Source organism: Pantherophis guttatus, chromosome 6, assembly GCF_059756535.1.
Source record: "Pantherophis guttatus breed Tessera chromosome 6, ASM5975653v1, whole genome shotgun sequence".
In the NCBI taxonomy this organism is placed as follows: domain Eukaryota; kingdom Metazoa; phylum Chordata; class Lepidosauria; order Squamata; family Colubridae; genus Pantherophis; species Pantherophis guttatus.
Window position 1 is genome coordinate 36,623,798 of NC_142068.1, and position 18,719 is coordinate 36,642,516.

General features: G+C 38.1%; 1 protein-coding gene across 1 annotated transcript; it reads right to left on the reverse strand.

Annotated features, from left to right (window-relative positions):
* Positions 1–8,888: 8,888 nt before the first annotated feature.
* Positions 8,889–18,055, reverse strand: MRI1 (methylthioribose-1-phosphate isomerase 1). Its single transcript, XM_034439457.3, has 6 exons — positions 17,841–18,055; positions 15,820–16,061; positions 15,568–15,737; positions 14,632–14,808; positions 13,177–13,401; positions 8,889–12,694 (listed from the first exon to the last, which is right to left on the reverse strand). The coding sequence occupies exons 1-6, from the start codon at positions 17,970–17,972 to the stop codon at positions 12,567–12,569; spliced, it is 1,074 nt and encodes a 357-aa protein (XP_034295348.2). The 5' UTR covers positions 17,973–18,055; the 3' UTR covers positions 8,889–12,566.
* Positions 18,056–18,719: the final 664 nt, after the last annotated feature.

Below are 18,719 nucleotides of genomic sequence, written 5' to 3' on the forward strand. Positions count from 1 at the left end.
GACCCATCTAATTGGGACCGCCTCCCTGCGGCGGGGTGTAGCAGTACGAAGGTCCAGACGAAGGAGTGATCTGACCATGACAAGGGTTCCATGTCAATATCCCCTATAACAAGATCACTCAACCACTGGCCAGAGACAAAAATCAAGTCTAGAGTGTGTCCCCCCCGTGAGTGGGGCCATGAACTAACTGGGTCAGGTCCATGGCCGTCATGGAAGCCATGAACTCCCGAGCCATCCCAGACGTTTCACCAACGGATGGCAAGTTGAAATCACCCATGACCATAAGCCTGGGTGTATCAACTGCCACCGTGGCTATCACGTCGAGTAGCTCAGGCAGGGCTGCTGCCACGCGGCAGGGAGCCAGGTACGCAAGCAGCAAGCCCATCTGAACCCCATGACCCCATCTCACGAAGAGGGACTCACATCCGGCAGTCTGAGGCACAGTGGTCTCCCTCGGACCAAGACCTTCTTTAATAATAACCGCCACCCCCCCCGCCCCTCCCCTGGGCTCTCGGCTGATGGAATGCTCTGAAACCTGGTGGGCACATCTTGACCAGAGGGACTCCTCCCTCCGGTCCCAACCAGGTCTCCGTAATACCAGCCAGGTCCGCTCCCCCCTCCTGGATAAGATCGTGAATGAGGGGGGCCTTATTTACCACAGACCTAGTGTTGCACAACATCAGCCGCAGGCCCAGGTCCTGAGTATCCAAGCCACCTAGTATCCGAGGGGAGCTTTGAGGGCCGGGGCGCGCAATTGCTCTCAAACAGCAAGTGTGCGTCCCCAACACATGTGGCCCCCTGCTCCCGCCATATCTGCCCCTCCCAACCACCGTGCTGATGGTATTTCCCTCATTGGGATAGCCCTCCGCCCCCTCCCCATTCCCTCGTCCAGTGTCCTCCAAACCGTTACCCCGTGCCGGGCTCGGCTCTGACCTTGGTGGATTACCCCCCCCATCCCCTTTGGTCGTCCTCCCGGTTCCCCTTAAAAAATTATTAAAAACCCTAATTAAAAAACCCCTTAATTCCCGCTTTGAAACATGCCACCTCTCAGGGCTCCAAAACCCGGAGGAAACATAACAAGACTTGGAAGGGGATACAGGCCTTATCGGCTGCTCTTAACAGCCAACTCTGAGCAGCATATTGTAAAATGGTCTTTTCATGAGCTAAATAACACACAACCTGAGAAAACCTGCAGATTTTTTGATCAAGTACCTTAATCCATTGCTTACTGAGGAATGAAATAGTAACACTCTTATATTGCTTGCCATCACTTATCCTAGTCATGTAAGCAGACATTCATGCTTACCTGGTTACATATTCATATATGTATGAATGCTTTAATGAGTTCTGACTACTTTGGGCTAGCTGCCAGTAGTGAGTTGAAAAGTCCACTTGCACCACTACTATTCATTCAGTACAGCAAGACTTGTTTTAATGGTCAAGGGAACATTTTATACAAAAAAGGAAAACTAAACTGAGAAGACCTATCTATTGCTTCTAATCTTTTCTTACATTATGTCTTTTCTCACATACTATAGGGCAGTGATGGCTAACCTTTTCGGCACCGAGTGCACATCATAATGCAATGCATGTGTGAGCCCCATGCGATCCCATGTGTGCATGACTCCCGCATGTGCCCAACCCCCTGCATATGCGTGCGTAACCCCCCCTGCATGCCCCTTGCCACTTGCGCATGTACATGCATCTCCCGCATGCACCCTGCCCCCTGCTCATGTGCACAGAGACCCAAAAACCAGCTGTCTGGCAGGAGGCACACGTGCATGCTTAGCAGAGCTGAGCTAGGGCGACGGCTCGCATGCCCACAAAGAGGGCTCTGCGTGCCACCTGTGACACACGTGCCATCAGTTCGCCATCATGGCTATAGGGAATCAAAATTATTATACTTGGATAAGTATGGGTGTTAAGCATAATATATGATAAATAATGAAGCATAACATATGATAAATAATATTCTGAAAGTTACCTATACAAGTCTTTACATACTCCTGACCATGGTTGTCTCTCTAGAACACGGGTGTCAAACTTGCAACATCATGTTGTCCTGCAACAAATCATGACTTTTCCCCCTTCGCTAAACTGGGAGTGGGGGTGGCCAGTGCATGATGCATCCAGCCCGCAGGCTGTGAGTTTGACAACTCTGCTCTAGAACAAGAACTCTGAAATCCATATGCTTGAATGTGTTTTGCAAACTTTGTGGTATTTGAATCAATTGGTGTTGTCATCTTGCACAAGCCAAGACTTGGATGAATCTAGTATCTTGTAGGAGAGACTTTTCATTGATTCTTACCTATGAAATTCATAAGAGCCTAGTCTAGGTCATGGTTGTCCCAAAAGTGCTTTTTCCAAAAGGCAATTGGATTTTCTTGTCTTTTTCCATTGAAAACGTTTTGCTTTTCATCCAAGAAACTTTTTCATTTCTTCTTCGTTTCTGGAATAGCATATTATTCTTATTTCTAGCATTAAGAGAGAAAGCAACCAAGTTGTAGTGTCTCCCAACCTAGCACAAAGATGCAACTATTCCTAGGCTATTATGAAACTTTATAGGTAAGAAGCAATGAAAATTGTCTCTTACAAGATACTAGATTCATCCAAGTCTTGGCTTGTGCAAGGCCAACACCAATTGATTCAAGTATCACCTTTGGGATGCCATTTCTACACAATTACATGACAAGATTTCTGAACCTGATCATAACTACTGCAGGCGACTGGGGATGTGGACAGTTAGGTTAAAAACTTTGGGAAATTTTGTTCTAATAAACATAAAGACTAGAATCCATTAAATTACAGAATCCATTTAATTACATTTGCTTCTGTTCTAATTGGCAGGTTCATTTAGATTAATACTAATAGATTAATAATTGGGACAGATATGCTTAAGTTTTTAATGCAGTTTCTTCTTCTTATTTCCAGATTCCTCCACCCCTACCCATTTCTTTTAGATGAACTTCTTTTCAATTTTAATTTGTGAGTGATTGAAAGGATAGCAGTAGGGATGTTTTAATTTTGGTCGTCTTGATTACACTTGTTACGCAGATGTGAAGATTAGAAGATGAGGTGGAATCATTTTCTGAAAATGTGATTAAAGGAAAATTAGATAGACAGGCATTTTGAAAGCTGCAAAGATGTTGTCAATTATTTTTCCCAACTTACTACTTGCTGTAATTAGATCTTATGCTGCACAATGAATGATTGCATGGCTAGATCATTACTTGAGAGTAAAAATGGCTGAATAACTAGCAAAATATAGAGGTATTGTGTTGTGCTACAATATTATACCTACTGTACAAGAACATTGCACACAAAAGGCTGCAAATTTAATTTGCATGGAAAAGAGTTAGTGAAGATTTCAGATTCACAGTTATAAATGTTTTATATTTTCTCAGTTCTGCAGCTTTATCTGCCAAATCATTTCTGGGCAGGATAAACCTGGCCACGATATTGGTAACTTCAAGAATGAATCACCACAATCTATTTTACAAGAAGATCCTTTTGATATCGGTTCAGAGGCTGTGATAGTACAAAGCACTATCCTAAGTTGCTGAAGGGGCAACTTACAGTGAACATTACATTTGTTTTGAAGGACCTGCAATTGGCTGTAGTAACATACTGAATCAGGATTAGTATGCTTTCATTTCTGCAATTATCCTATAAATTGGTCTAAGTATGAGTGACTGACCCAAAGCCATCCAGTTCACACGAACTGGGGGCAGACTTGAACTTGTATCTCCCAGCTCAATATATTAATCAGTATTCCATGATGGTTCTCCAGGTATTTTTCCATCCATTTATGAATAAATTCCTAGGATATATTTTTTTTAAGATCAACAACAGTCAGTCAATTATGCTGGTTGCTCAGTGGACTATCTTTATGAGTTGATGCATCTATTTACTATCATCTTTTCTAGCTAAATTCATATGTTGTTGATTTTTCATAGCAAATAACCATGATGCTAATAAGTCTCAAAAATGCAACTTTTTTCTTACTTCCCAAAGATGACAGGTTTTTTAACTGACATTTTAAAACAAAAAATATAAATGGTAAATAATTTCATAGCTGCAAAATTTGTAGTTTTTTGAAGAAACAAAATGCCAACATACACAAATATTTAGCAAACATACTGGGAAATTAAATTTAATACATAGATGATAAAAAGAGCAGAGAGAATGCTTGCCTCCTAAAATAACTGGTTGCAACTTCTAAAACATATATTGCTCTTTGCCAATAATAGATGTGAAAGCATTAGCAAATCGCTCAAGTGAAGCATGTACATTTTGATAAACTATTAGCAAATCTGAAATTACTAAGCATAGTAAAAGTTTTTTTGTAATAAAAGGAAACATTTATTTCAGTATAGGTGTCTCTTGGCCATGCTATGCAACCACCAAATGCTTTTTTCCAAAGAAATAATTTTGGATATATAAAGCAGACATGCCAAACAGTAAACCTATCATGGGATCTGATAAAACAAAGTTGACTAACTCCTGATCTCATGGAGTCATGCATGCAATCTCCCCATCCCATCTCCAAGGTTTGGATGCAGCTCCAGAATTTGTCACTGAAATGTAGTATTTAATGTAAAAAAAAGTATTAAATACCTCTACATGATTCCTGCCCAGGTATTGAATTTTACTTTAACTAAAATTAAAGTCAAATTTAATTTTTGTCTTGACTCACCCACTTCTTTCTCTGAACACGTATGTTTTGGGGACTATGCCTTAGCATGCTTTTCTATAACCTAATGTCCTCCTTGGTGTAAGAAAGCATATGCATCCTTAATTCACTCAACTCTCCTTTCTATTCTTAATGTGAAACATCCTTTTCGCCAAACTCAGAATTGAACCTTATCTTAGTCTGGAGTTTTTTTTTTGACATCCATTTTTATTCTAATTTCAACACTAGAACTCTGTTGTTCCAAATTTCTCACTCCCTGTCGAATCATGCACTCTATGAAAAGCCCAGAACTCCTAAACATTATGCCACATATGATTTCATTGAAACAAAATTACTGGACTAGGTATCCAATAGTTTAACATATCCATAAAATATAAAAAAGAAGGAAGCAGGTTAAAGATTCCAGTCCTTTCTATTCTTAACACTATAGCAAATTCTACCCCACTTGACTCTTCCCAGTTTAAAAAAAAAAAACAGTAATTAAAAAAGGGCAATCTGTGGTGTCAAAATGACCATGTACCAGGAGTGGATTCTATTTACCTTTAATACTGGTTCGCAACAGGGCTGCATGCGCAGAAGCATCCTGATGACGTTGGAGTCGGTGGGCAGAGCCTCCCACCGGTTTTACTACTGTTTCTATAGAACCAATCTGAATTGGGGGCAACCCACCACTGCTGTGTACCCACTGACCTTGCAACAATTTCTCTTGAACTTAGTAGTTTTTCCAAGTAGCCTTAATTAGACTTACAAAATTGTTTTGTTTTATCATGTTTCTCTGCTGTTTCTGCTAACTAGATCTTTCATTTGGCTTCTCATTTGCTTTTCACTGCTATTCATAATCAAATCACTGCTACCAAGAAATGTTACTTAGATGCACATTATTCTAAGAGTTGGTTGGTTTGATTGCTATTCATTTCTTAGTATGATCAAATCATTCAGTCTTGATTCTGTCCCAATTCAGTTTTTTATCCCACCTTTTTTACCTCACAAATGTGTGACTTGTCTTTTCAAAAATCTCTTTCTCATACCTATCGTTGCCCATCTGGCTGCTGATATCCATCGCCTTTTAAAGAATGCAGCAGCACACCCACACAAAAAAGATTTATGTTATTCTATTGTCTTAACTAGTGAATGTGAATTATAGACAATTGTAAATTATGGTCTTTCAGAATGTAGGAAAGATAGTTTAATGAACTCTTGCTCTCATCCATTTCTGATTACTGTATAGACTATAGTTAATCTCTAGGTACTGATTGCACGTACACTTTATACTCAGGGCTTTTTTCCTTTAATTATTTGAAATTCAGTCCCATTTTAATCATGTTCTATTTAGAACAATTGGAGGGAAGATAATTTAGCATACACCTACACTGCTCAGAAATCAGGACAAGCAATCTAACAGAAAATTAACAAGAGAGCTGAACTTTTATTGTACATTGTTAAGCTCTAAAGATGTGTTAAATATTCACCAGTAAAAAAAAATCTCGCTGATATTGTTCTACAGATTGTCATCTACTAGTTAATGCAAAGATCAGCTAAATCAAAGGGCTTTGATGATTTTACAAGGTGTTCAGAATTGTTAAACTAAATACATGGTATCAAGGTTAAAACAAACTTTTCTTTGTGGACTACATTAACAGTGACATATAGTTCCATTTAAAAAACCCAAGTAAGAATCTATATTTCAAGATTGATTCTCTGCCTCTTCTTTGGCTTCAAGACAAAGGTGTTCAACTTCCACCAATTTTTGTCATAATTTTGAACTTCTTGGAACTTTAATGAAAAAAATGGTTATGTTCATCTACCATGAACAGCTATAATTTACCATTATGAGAACAAGCCTCAAGCCTACAGATTCCATTTCCTGTGACATTGCCTGAAGGGGATTGAGAACATGAATTTCCATTATTAACTAGAGTGATTTATTATTACGAAATCTTAAAACCAGGAGCCTTTGACCTATTTGAGTGAGTGGAATTTTTATATGTTAGGGATACTTTCATAAAATGGCTGCCAAACAATGTAGCTAAGTTCTTTTTCAAGCCAAGTTTAACTGATGACTATATGAACATCCTTCTGTCAACAGATTCTATTTGTAATGTAGGGATTGTTCGGCACTTTCTACACAGAGAGTATTCCTCTTCATTCTAAACTTTCTTTCCAATTTTCTTTATTGGTTCAGCCTATTGTCATACTTCACTATCTTATTCTGAATAAATACTGCTAGAACTGTTTTGGAAAGACAGATTACTTATTTTGTTTAAATTATTTATACGGTTGCCCATCTCAAGACCATGATTGAGGGTAGTGTCCAAGGATTAAAACAAGAACTACACATAAACTAGGTATGATTAAAGCAATAAAGTCAAAATCACAAAAACTGCATTAGCAGCACAGCTTACTCATCTTTTTGTCCAAATATCTGGGGAAACAAAGCCTGGCTGTTCAAAAGGCTAACAACATTCTACTTTCCAAAGAGATGCTGTTCTAGAAGGAAAATGTTGCCATCCAAAAGGCATAACTTCTGGGTCCAACAATATTTATTTAATTTTATAAAATTTATATGGCCACTGATCTCACAAGTGTGACTTTTTGCAAAACACAATAAAATTAACAATTAAAACCATTTAGAAACAGTTAAACAGAAACAGAAACAAGATCAGGAGCTAGGATGCATCAAAAACTTGCACTTTATTTTTATTTACTTATTTGGGACTGGAGGCTAAAACATATAAAGAACGGTTGCTGGAACTGGATATGTCTAGTCTTATGAAAAGAAGGACTAGGGTTGACATGATAGCAGTGTTTCAATATCTCAGGGGTTGCCACAAAGAAGAGGGAGTCAAGCTATTCTCCAAAGCACCTGAGGGTAGGACAAGAAGCAATGGGTGGAAACTAATCAAGGAGGGAAGCAACTTAAAACTAAGGAAAAATTTCCTGACAGTTAGAACAATTAATCAGTATAACAATTTACCTACAGAGGTTGTGAATGCTACAACACTGGAAGTTTTTAAAAAGAGATTGGACAACCATTTGTCTGGTTTTTGGTGTCGGCGAATCTTTTTGGCACTGAGTGCCAAAACAGGAGAGTGTGCGCACACAGGGGATCACTAGAAACCGGAAGAGCAGCTTCCCGGCATGCATGTGTGGGAGCGCCAGAAACCAGAAGAGCAGTTCCCCGGCGCACATGTGCGCACCGGGAAACTGAGCTTCCAGTCTCAGAATGCGCACCCGTCACTTGGTCTTCTGGTTTCTGTCACACATGCACACGCGAAGACCAGCTGGCCAGTGGCATGCACGCCCCAGAAACTGGCAGCATGCACACCAGGGAGCTGCTCTTCCGGTTTCCGGCGCTACCGCACATGCAAAGACCAGCTGGCATGTACGCGCAGGAACCCGGAAGACCAACAGCCAATGGCTGGCATGCCCAGAGAGATGGTTCTGTGTGCCACTTCCAGCATGCATGCCATAGGTTCGCCATCATGAGTATAGGGTTTCCTGAGCAGGAGGACTAGAAGACGTCCAAGGTCCCTTCCAACTCTATTATTCTATTCTATTCTATTCTATTCTATTCTATTCTATTCTATTCTATTCTATTCTATTCTATTCTATTCTATTCTATTCTATTCTATTCTATTCTATTCTATTCTATTCTATTCTGCCAATTTGTATAGTCCTGTCCAAAGGAAAAAACCCAGAACATGCTGCCACTGCTAAGTCTGGTAGGGCAAACATAAAGAATAGGAGAAAGGTACGCCTGCAAATATCTTGCTCTGTGCCATGTAAAGCTTTATAAATGACAGCTGGAATCTTGAATCATGTGTATGACTCAGACTGTCATTAGTAGCTTCCTCTTTATTTTTATATCTTTTAAAAAATAAATTGGGGCAAAGAGTCTCCCTAGCAGCAAAATATCTGTCTAAAGTAACACTGATGTTTTCTTGATACCTGAATAACAGTTAATGTTAATAACCATTATAACCAGAAATTGCTTGAAACAAATTCTCAAAGAGAAGTTTGAAGTTTTACTATTTCAAACAACCTGCAGTTTAATCAACAGATAAGTGAAGGAGGAGACAACAAACAAAACTCTGATCAAACTAAGTGTCTTGTCCCCCAAAGAAAGAAAGCTGTAGAAAGAATAGCCACAAGCAATGAACAATATATAAATAATAGTAATAATAAATAAAATATATCAGGCTCATCAAATTTATTGTCAAAATGACTTTACAGTAAATCAAATAAAAACAAACAATAGCAAACTATTTTATTCTTCCACCTGCAGAAATCATTTTAAAACAATGGACAGAGTTCAGATGCCACCTAGTGCCAAAAAAACATAGTTTTAGGTCCAGAGACAAAAGTACAAAATAAATAGGATATTTTAAAAGATATTATTTTAATTAAACAAATACAAGACATTTTTGTCTCATTTGAAGAATCCCAAACTAGACAAGGAAAGAAGAAAATCAAAAGTACATTTTCTGAAAGAAAAGATGGATTTTGTACAAATTAAATAAAATCGATACTTTTATAAAGCTATGGCTTTCCTTTTTTTAATAATTTCTGCTACATATGAATGTCCAAGTCCCTGCCTCTTCTGGCCATTACAACCCACATAACTTCCTGTTGTGGTTAAAATAAATATTCGGCAATAGTTGGAATAAAGAATAATTTATTTCCATGTGGATTAGAAATGGTACATTTTGTAGCAAATGTTACGAAGCCATAACAATAACCTAATCTTAGGGAATTCATTTTAATGAAAAAAAAATGTTAATTTGCTCTTGATACATAGATAGAACAAGAGCAGCATTCTACAATGAAGGTTTTTATAGTTGCTAATTGTTTGACCCATGATACACAATGGAAATGCCAGCAGGAAAAAGATCACAACAATAATTGGTTTTAACCTTTCCATCAAGACCATTAAATAGGCATTACAACATCCAGAGAGAGAAATTATTTTTAATATACCCACCATCCACATTGATGAAAGAGGAACTTTCCACTTGAAGGAACAGAGCCAAAAATCAATGTCTTAATATAAGGCATACCTAATGAGAATTCTTGCAGATTAGAGTCACATACTGGGTTTTCTAAAAGCTTCTCTTGACAGCCTATTTAAATTATCCTGACCTTAAGCAAATTTTCACATTAGGATTTTTCATGAACACAGTACGTCAAGAACCCATCTGTGAATTGGTGAAATAAAAAATCATTAGGGTCAGTCAAACGCAACCAAACTATACAGAACATTTACACAGGTAGTGATCAGCTCTACTACAGCAGTCATAACTTCAAATTCAGTTCATTTAATTGATGCAGCATTTTTTAAAAATAGGGTTAGATCTGCAGCTGCTGAAAATTATAGTCAATCAAAGCTAGCATAACCTCTTTTTTTCTTCCAGTAAGTTAAATTTAGATTCCTTTGAGCTATACTTTTGGAAAATGATTAGTTGCAAATTTAAAATCTCCTATATAGATTCTGAAGCCCTAGGAAATTTAAATGCTTTAAAAAAAACAGATTTATGGGCATGAACTATTGTTGTTTTCATTCTGTCCAATTAAAATGGCCCATACCTATACAGACCCCCACAGATTCTTCCTTTCTATATGAGGTTGTCCATTTTCATTTCAGCATTAATTCTGCTGTATTAAAACAGTTAAGGAACAGAATCTTTGAAGAGTTCAAAGCATTTCAATACATAATCACAGTAATTCTAACAGCATCATTGACAGAAGATAGATTAAACTTCTATCTATTTTGATCATGTTTATGGATCAACGCAATTTCTGGTACATGCTTTTATTTATTCATGCTTTTGTTTATATCTCCTTATTAAGTCAAATATGAGCAGTGTTCATATTCATATGCATCATCACACAATTTCCTTTGGGATTATCAGTGTTACTCAAGGAACAGAAAAGGAGTAGGAAATACTTCAGAAAAGAAATAAAAGAGAATATGAAAGAAAATCTAACTAAATCTAGTTAACACTAATACTATCTCCTCCCACTTATGACTGCATGACTGTAACTTTGTTGCTTGTATCCTTACAATTTATATTGATGTTTCCTAGTATGATTTGAATGCTTTGTACCCTATGATTATCATTAAGTGTTGTACCTTATGATTCTTGATGAATGTATCTTGTCTTTTTATGTAAACTGAGAGCATATGCACCAAAGACAAATTCCTTGTGTGTCCAATCACACTTGGCCAATAAAGAATTCTATTCTATTCTATTCTATTCTATTCTATTCTATTCTATTCTATTCTATTCTATTCTATTCTATTCTATTCTATTTTTCTTCTCCATACTTTTCTATACTTGCAAACTATCCTTTCTTCCACTACGTCCATACATTGTGTCATGAACTGGCTTTGGAGCTTTCGATTTATCACTTTTTTCTTTTTTTGATCTCATTAACTTTTGATTTTGAGAATCATCATATTTTAAGTCTTTCTCTTTCTTTCAGCCCTTTCATTTTTCGTGTGTATGTATATATGTATGGGTATGTGTGTTGAATTTCAATTTGCAATTATTCAGTCCACCTTAATAAACTTCTTACATTCTCATCATACTTTTGTATTTAAGCAATATTCATTCAAAACAATTCTTGTCTATGTTTTTAATTTTTATTTGTCACAATAGAAACTTTATCCCATTCCACTGCTCTGAAGTTTTATCTTTCTCCTTCTGCACCCAATTTTCATTTCAAAATAGCATATTGTGGAATTTCACCTTATTCTGATGAAAAGTAATGACAAATACATGGCCTGTTGTGAGGAATGAATTTTGTCTAAAGAACAGAAAATGAAAACAAGAATCAGCTTGCAAGATCTGAGGTACTCAAGAAGGAACTTAAATGTCATGTCATACATTCACAACTTATATTTGTCATGTACATTGACCCTAAACAGTTACCCTACTGAAAGTAAAGCAGAAGTAATCCAATGGTGACCTCTGCCATGAACCTTATTATGTTAGGCTATTGTTTCTGAATTTCCTTGCCTCTTCCCCAATAGAGAGATCAGTAGAGGGTCATACTTTTATATCTACCAAGATTAGGTTTACATAAAATGTATTGCAAAAGATTTTCTGGTACAAAACTCCTACGTTGGAAGGCAATGCTGCAGAAAACTGTTGTCATAAGATTAAAATCATATGAAATACAACACCAAAGGACCTTAAGAACAGTTTTGAAAATGGTGCATTAGCAATAGCACTTAGACTTATATATTGCTTCACAATGCTTTACAGCACTCTCTGAGTGGTTTACAATGTCAGCATATTGCCCCCAACATCCAGGTCATCATTTTACAGTCCTCTGAAGGATGGAAGGCTGAGTTAACTTTGAGCCCCTGTCAGGACCAAACTCCTGTGAGCAGAGTTAGCCTGCAATACTGCATTCTAACCACTGTGCCACCAGGGCAGTGAATACATAGTAGAATGTCAATAAAGAGATCTAAGCAACAAATGAAAAATGATTCAGATAAAGAATTATACTATACATATTTTTAAAAAATCACTTGAAGTCAAAGAAAAATTATATGTCATAGTATGACTCAAACATTCCAAAATCAAGCAACCTTCACAAAGCCAAAGTAGATGAAACTCAAGAAACAAACATTATTTAATTTGCTGAATTTGCAGAAATATCAAGCATTCCCATCAAAATCAAACGTTTCTAGAACAATTTCCCCAAATCCCAGTGGTATTCAGAGGTACTGGAACTACAATTTTCAGTTGTACAAAATTCTGCATTCCAAACATCTGGAAACATTGCAGATTAGGGAAAGAAGCCCTAGTAACAATTGTTGAAAATTAGATTCACACCCTATCTGAAACAACTTAACTCAGGTTCTTTATATTTTATACACTGTGAGGGCTGCCTGAAGTTCAGCAGGAGGAAAGACGCCAAACTCAGTGACAATACCACCAGTTATCAGTTCATGAGGAGTGACATCAAAGGCTGGATTCCAAACACCAATGCCTAGGAAGAAAGAAAGTATATGTGCTGTTCCATTAGTGTTATATAACAGATGTAGTTATTTCATTAATGATAATGTTATGGCTTAGTTTTTTAAAATGGGAAACAAGCATCTCTAAAAAGAGAAGATGCAAAAAGGATATCTAGATGCTTTAAGACTAAAAAAAAATTATACAGACAATGGTAGGCAACTTGATGTCCTTCAAGAAACTTTGGACTAAATTTTCATAATCAATTGTCATTCTTCAAAAAGTAGATAATAGCTTACTAGACTGTCATGTATCCAAGGAGATTCAAGATAGAATACATTTTCTTGATCAATGACAACTTGCTCAAAATATATACATCATCTAGATTTATGTAAACTGAGGTAGCCATTGTTAGATCGCTGATTTCAAATAGTACTGAAAATATTAATATTCTATCATGTCTCCTTTCTTTACAAACCACCTTTGTTTACATATAACCTTCCAATGTTTTGCTACCTGGTGCTGCAATTCGTACAGCATTGATGTCTGTCAGTTCCTGGCTTGGCCGCTCCTCAATAATGATCTCCCCTCCATGTTTTAATTGCAAGTCACAGGAAGTGCTGGGTGCTGCCACATAGAAGGGAATCCCATGGTATCTTGCAGCAATTGCCAGCTGATAAGTACCAATTTTATTGGCAGTGTCTCCATTGGCAACAACCCTGTCTGCTCCCACAATGACAGCTGGATTAAAAAAAGAAGGACAATGACAATTAAAAGCCTAATGCTACAACCTGTATGTCCCAAAGTATGTCCCGCGTGCATACGGGACATGAGTGAGGGCGCACATGCATGCCTGGGGTACACTTACAGGGGGTGTGCCCTCATGCACTGGGGCGCATGCACAGGGGCTGTGCATGCATTGCATTTGGGGGGTTCTCATGCATTCATTCACACACGCTTTGGGTATTCGGTCCAGAAAAGGGTAGCCATCACTGTCCTAGAGTTTATTGGGACTGTAGAAATTTTGGTTAAACTGGGTTGAAGCCATGGTTTAAGTAAGGCTTGTTGATTAAATTCCTATCGGTTGGGTTCACACAATACATATGCTAAAACTTAAGTCAGATGATGACTTGGGATGTTGCATGTATTACCGTGTTTTCCCGAAAATAAGACCCTGTCTTATATTTTTTTGAACCCCAAAATAAGCACTTGGCCTTATTTTTGGGGAGGTCTTATTATTTTTGGGCACGTGGAGCAAGACAGGGTTCCTCTTGCCTTACCTGCTTTCCAGCTCTGTCTTCCTAACCCTAACCAGAGAAAATGGCGGGGACGGCTGTGCATGTGTTTGGGGGGGGGGGCTTATTCTAGTGCATGCACTCAAAAGCCCGATTGAGCTTATTATCAGGGGATGTCTTATTTTTGGGGAAACAGGGTAGGCTATTCAGTAAGAAAATATAATTAGGGATCAGCATACAGAAAACAGAACTATGCCTTTCACAGAAGTAAGCCATATATTTTTATATTCATAGTAGCCCTCCCAGAATTTCAAGTATGGTTTTCTCTGTCCTTTCATCTGAAACCCTTTTAAGTGAAATTAGAGATTCAAACTGAGACTCCTACATAACAAACATTGCTTTCAAGTCTGACTTCCATATGTTCTTCCTTCCAACAAGATTTTCTTTTCCACGTTTGTATATGATTAGTGCTGCCACTAATCATATACACTAAGTATTCTACCAAGGAATACTGAAGGCTGTAACTAAGCTTTTAATGGCTTTTAGATTTGTTTATTATCCAACTAAATAGAATGCCCATTACCAAGACATCGGTATTGCTAAGTGACCTGAACAGCATCTTCCTTAACAACTTGACCTCTTGGCCAGCCATTGACTCACATGCGTACTCATTTCCTAGCATGATATCTAGAAAGGACAGCAGTAATGCAGAAAAAGAAGAAATCAAGACATCTACCTGATATCTTTTTTTCTTTCATTGCCAAGGAGGCCATGCTATCAGCAATGAGTGTTGAAGGCACCTTCTCATATACTAATTCATAAGCAGTCAGCCGGGCCCCCTGATTATATGGCCGTGTTTCAGTGCAGTAAACATGCTCCAGACAGCCCATGGCATGTAACGAGCGAATGATACCTATGGATCAATGTTACAACCAAGTCAAAATAACAAGACTATATAAAAAGCTACAAGCTGTCAACATACCAAGAAATTTGAAGTCTTCCTTCAGCTGAAATCCTAGCAAACTTGGAATAGTGAGGAAGGCTGTTATAAGAGGTGACATCTCTTACAACCAGTACTTGCACTTACGACCACTACAGCATCATGTGATCAAAATTCAAAAGGCTTGGCAATTGGCATGTATTTACAATGGTTGCAGAATCCTAGGGTCATGTGATCACTATTTGCAACCTTTCAGATAGCAAAGTCAATGGAGAAATCTAGATTCATTTGGCAACAGAACTCTTTTAACAACTGCAGTGATTTTCTTAAGAACTATGACAAAAAAGGTCACTTAACTGTCTTGCTTGTTTGTTTATTTGTGTCAGAAATATCACAATTAAAATAAGGCATACTATATGACACAAAGTGACAAAAATTATGTCATACTGTATGACCTAAAACAACATAAAAACATAAAAGGAGCCTCCCAAAAGAATATGTGCTATTAATACACTTGAGCATTCCCTGGACAACTGCTTATAGCTGGCTGATCCTTTCAATCCAGAAGCATCCAAGGCATAGCAATTTCTAACCATCTTGCTTAGCAATGGAAATTCTGGTCCCAAATATGGTTGTAAGTCAAGGACTACCTGTATTACCATAGTCTCTTACCCTTTTGTCACAAAAAACAGAAATTGTAATGCTTCTTGAATGCAGAGAGATGCCACTTACCAAGTGCAGTGCCATAACCAGCAGTGGCCAATGAGCCAGTATTGCAGTGAGTCAGGACTCTCACTTTGTCCTGCCCTACCCGTTGCAAGAGATGGCAAGCTCCATGTTTCCCAATGCTTTTGTTGTCTTCCAGGTCTTTGTCTAGCAATGCTTCTGCCCAGTTGATCACGCTACAATAAGAGGTTACACAAACTTGCATGTTTCTTGCTTACAGTTTGGGGGAAGAAAGAAGATAGGGTCTTGAACCCTCACCTTTCTCGTAAACTCTCTGGAGTAGTCCCTTCGTGTTTTGCCTCCTGTTGGACAAAATGTCCCAGCTCCTGAGCTGCCTGGGCCATATTGACAGCAGTAGGTCTGGCACTTATTAAGTAGTTTAGTGAGTCCAACACAAAAATTTCCAGGTTACCCAAACTCAGCTCTTCATTTCCTTTATTATGCAATTCCACTGCCAAGCTCAGACAACCTATAATGGCAATGGCTGGAGCACCTCGCACCTAAGAAGAGATATTTATTTTCAGTTTAAAATAACACATAGAAAGTGCGGAACTTCATATTCAACACTGCCAGGCAGGGGAGGAGGTAAGCGACTTACCACAGTCAGTTGCATCCTTCTTTACCAGCTTTTCCATTGACTTTCGTTGTGGGTAGCCAGCAAAGAAAGTTGCAAATGGTGATCACTTGAGCACAGGACGCTGCAACAAGTGCAGGCCAGTTGCCAAGTGTCCAAATTATGATCAGATGACCATACTTTGGTTACCCACACTTCAAGAACTGGTGATAAGTTTTCTTTTTCAACACCTTGGTAACTTTGAAAAATTGCTAAATAAATGCTGGGTATGCAAGAACTGCCTGTAAATTGATTTTAACATACAAGTGCAGTTAGTCACTTAAATTAAGTAGTTTTCCACTGCCCCCTGGTGGCCAATGTAATTGAAACCATTACACAGGCTATACATGGTGTAAAAATAGAAAAATCCCCTTTCCCCCAAAGGTGGTACCAAAGTCAGGTAAATCTTTATAAATAAGGGCATAATGTAACATCCGCATATCTTTCTAAACCGAGTGTTAGAGAAATGGAAAGTAGGCTATATTGGAACTATTCTAATAATAAACTTGCACAGATATAGGATAAGGGAAAGCTTAGAAATGGTACCTGTGAAAGAGATACTGGAATAGTAATCAATACATAAAATAGCAATCAATAAACTCAAAACATTCAGCAGAATTGGTGGTTGCGAAAAAAGCAAATACAATTTTAAGGCTGAATCAGGAGAAATATAATTTTTTAATTCCCAAAAAATCAAATTGCTTTTACATTGCTCATGTCCCATCACAAGAATTATATCCGCCCAGGATAACAAAAAAAAAAAAAAAAAAAAAAAATGTATTCAACAATAGTTGAATACTGGTTCAACTATTGTAAATCAAGAACTACCTGAATGCAGATCTGTTAGACAATGGCTGAATTTGGATAAAACATGAACCATAATCCAATGCAGAGGCTTATTTTATTCTAATGTGGTATGTGAATATTGCTTTATGTAAGGCTACCACATAATCAGCCTTACATAAGGCTTATTATGGGTTTGCGCAACTCTAAACAATCATTAGACAGCAATAGCACTTTATACCGCTTCATAGTGCTTTACAGCATTCTGTCTAAGTGGTTTACACAGTCAACATATTGCCCCCAACAATCTGGGTCCTCATAGATCGCATCATAAAGTCAGTTTTGCTACCACTACTGGCTGTTGGGATTTTTGTAGCTTAAACTTAGTACCCTGGATGTGGTTTGAATATACGGTAAGGTAACAGTAAGCATACACCTGCAAAGAGATTTACAGTTATTGTATGTCATATTAAACCCAAACATGCTTTGTTGGCTTTAGATTAGCATGCTTTGTGAAGACTGCCCTTGTGGCTGATAATGCGGATATTGGTTCCCCATAGGAGCCAATTGGGATTGATTCAACGCAGTGAAAGATTACTTTGCCTTTCTGATATGAACACAATCATGACTTTTTGTCTGTTGCCTAAAATCCTTATATGCCCTCACTTTTACTGTTAACTTTGCGGGACTTTTAACTCCGCAAAAGCTTCATCTATAAGTCAATATTCAGAATCTGAGAGACTCTCCAGAGACTTTGTAACACCAACGTGTCTCCGTACTACGTGGCGGTGACTCTGATCACCGTGCTTTTTAGAGATACACGTGCAACGTTCTTTTGCTGAACTCGGTAATTGCTATCTTGTCCCACCCCCCTTGGCAGCACCTTCATAGACCGAATGGCCTCCCAGCCCTGGCGAACGCTGCTTATTTCCTCATAGAGAGTCTGATGAGGCAGCAGAAGCTGGTTGAGAATCTGCAGGGATCCCCTGCGGTACCGAAGCGCTTCCAAACTCATGGCGATCGCCCACTCTGAGGTTGCAGCAGTCTGAAGATCCCTGGTCACCGACGACGCGTTTGAATCGGTCCTTTGCCGACGTCTCTGCTGGGTCCTAGGAAACATCGGTTCAAAATATCTTTTGTCTCAGGCTGATTTCATAGCAGATCGGGCTACAAAACTCCGGATGATCAGAGGCGGCAGCAAAGCTTTCCTTAATATTTGTGTCTGGATTTGGACAGTCCAGACCTGGCACTCTAACTAAATCAGAATTAATTGTATAATTGTATCCTTATGGGAGAAAATAAATAGACACTTTCCAGAACATTGTGCTAAAATAAAATTTTGGATTTTTCCCCTCCCATTCGTCTTAATTACCAAACGTTGATGCAGCTGTTTTGGCAGTAATTTGGACAAAAACAAATTAACCAGTAGAAGGCTTGCCTTCAGAAGTTGTGGGTGCTCCATTACTAGAGGTTTTCCACCAGCCATCATTTGTCCTTTGGCACATTAAAATGTGTATATTAATGTACTACACTGCTTGAGTTGTGTTTCACCATTTCTCAGGTTAAAAGCCGAAATCCTGATTGGCAGATATTAAAATGAATGTTAAAAGTACCAAGATAAATATATAATCAATGATGATAACTAAATGTGCAATCCTTTATTTCATTTAGAACATGCATTTTAAAAGACCTGTTGGATTCAATGGGTTTATTCATAAACAAGCACATAGAAATTATGTTAGTCTTTCATTGCCAGAACAAT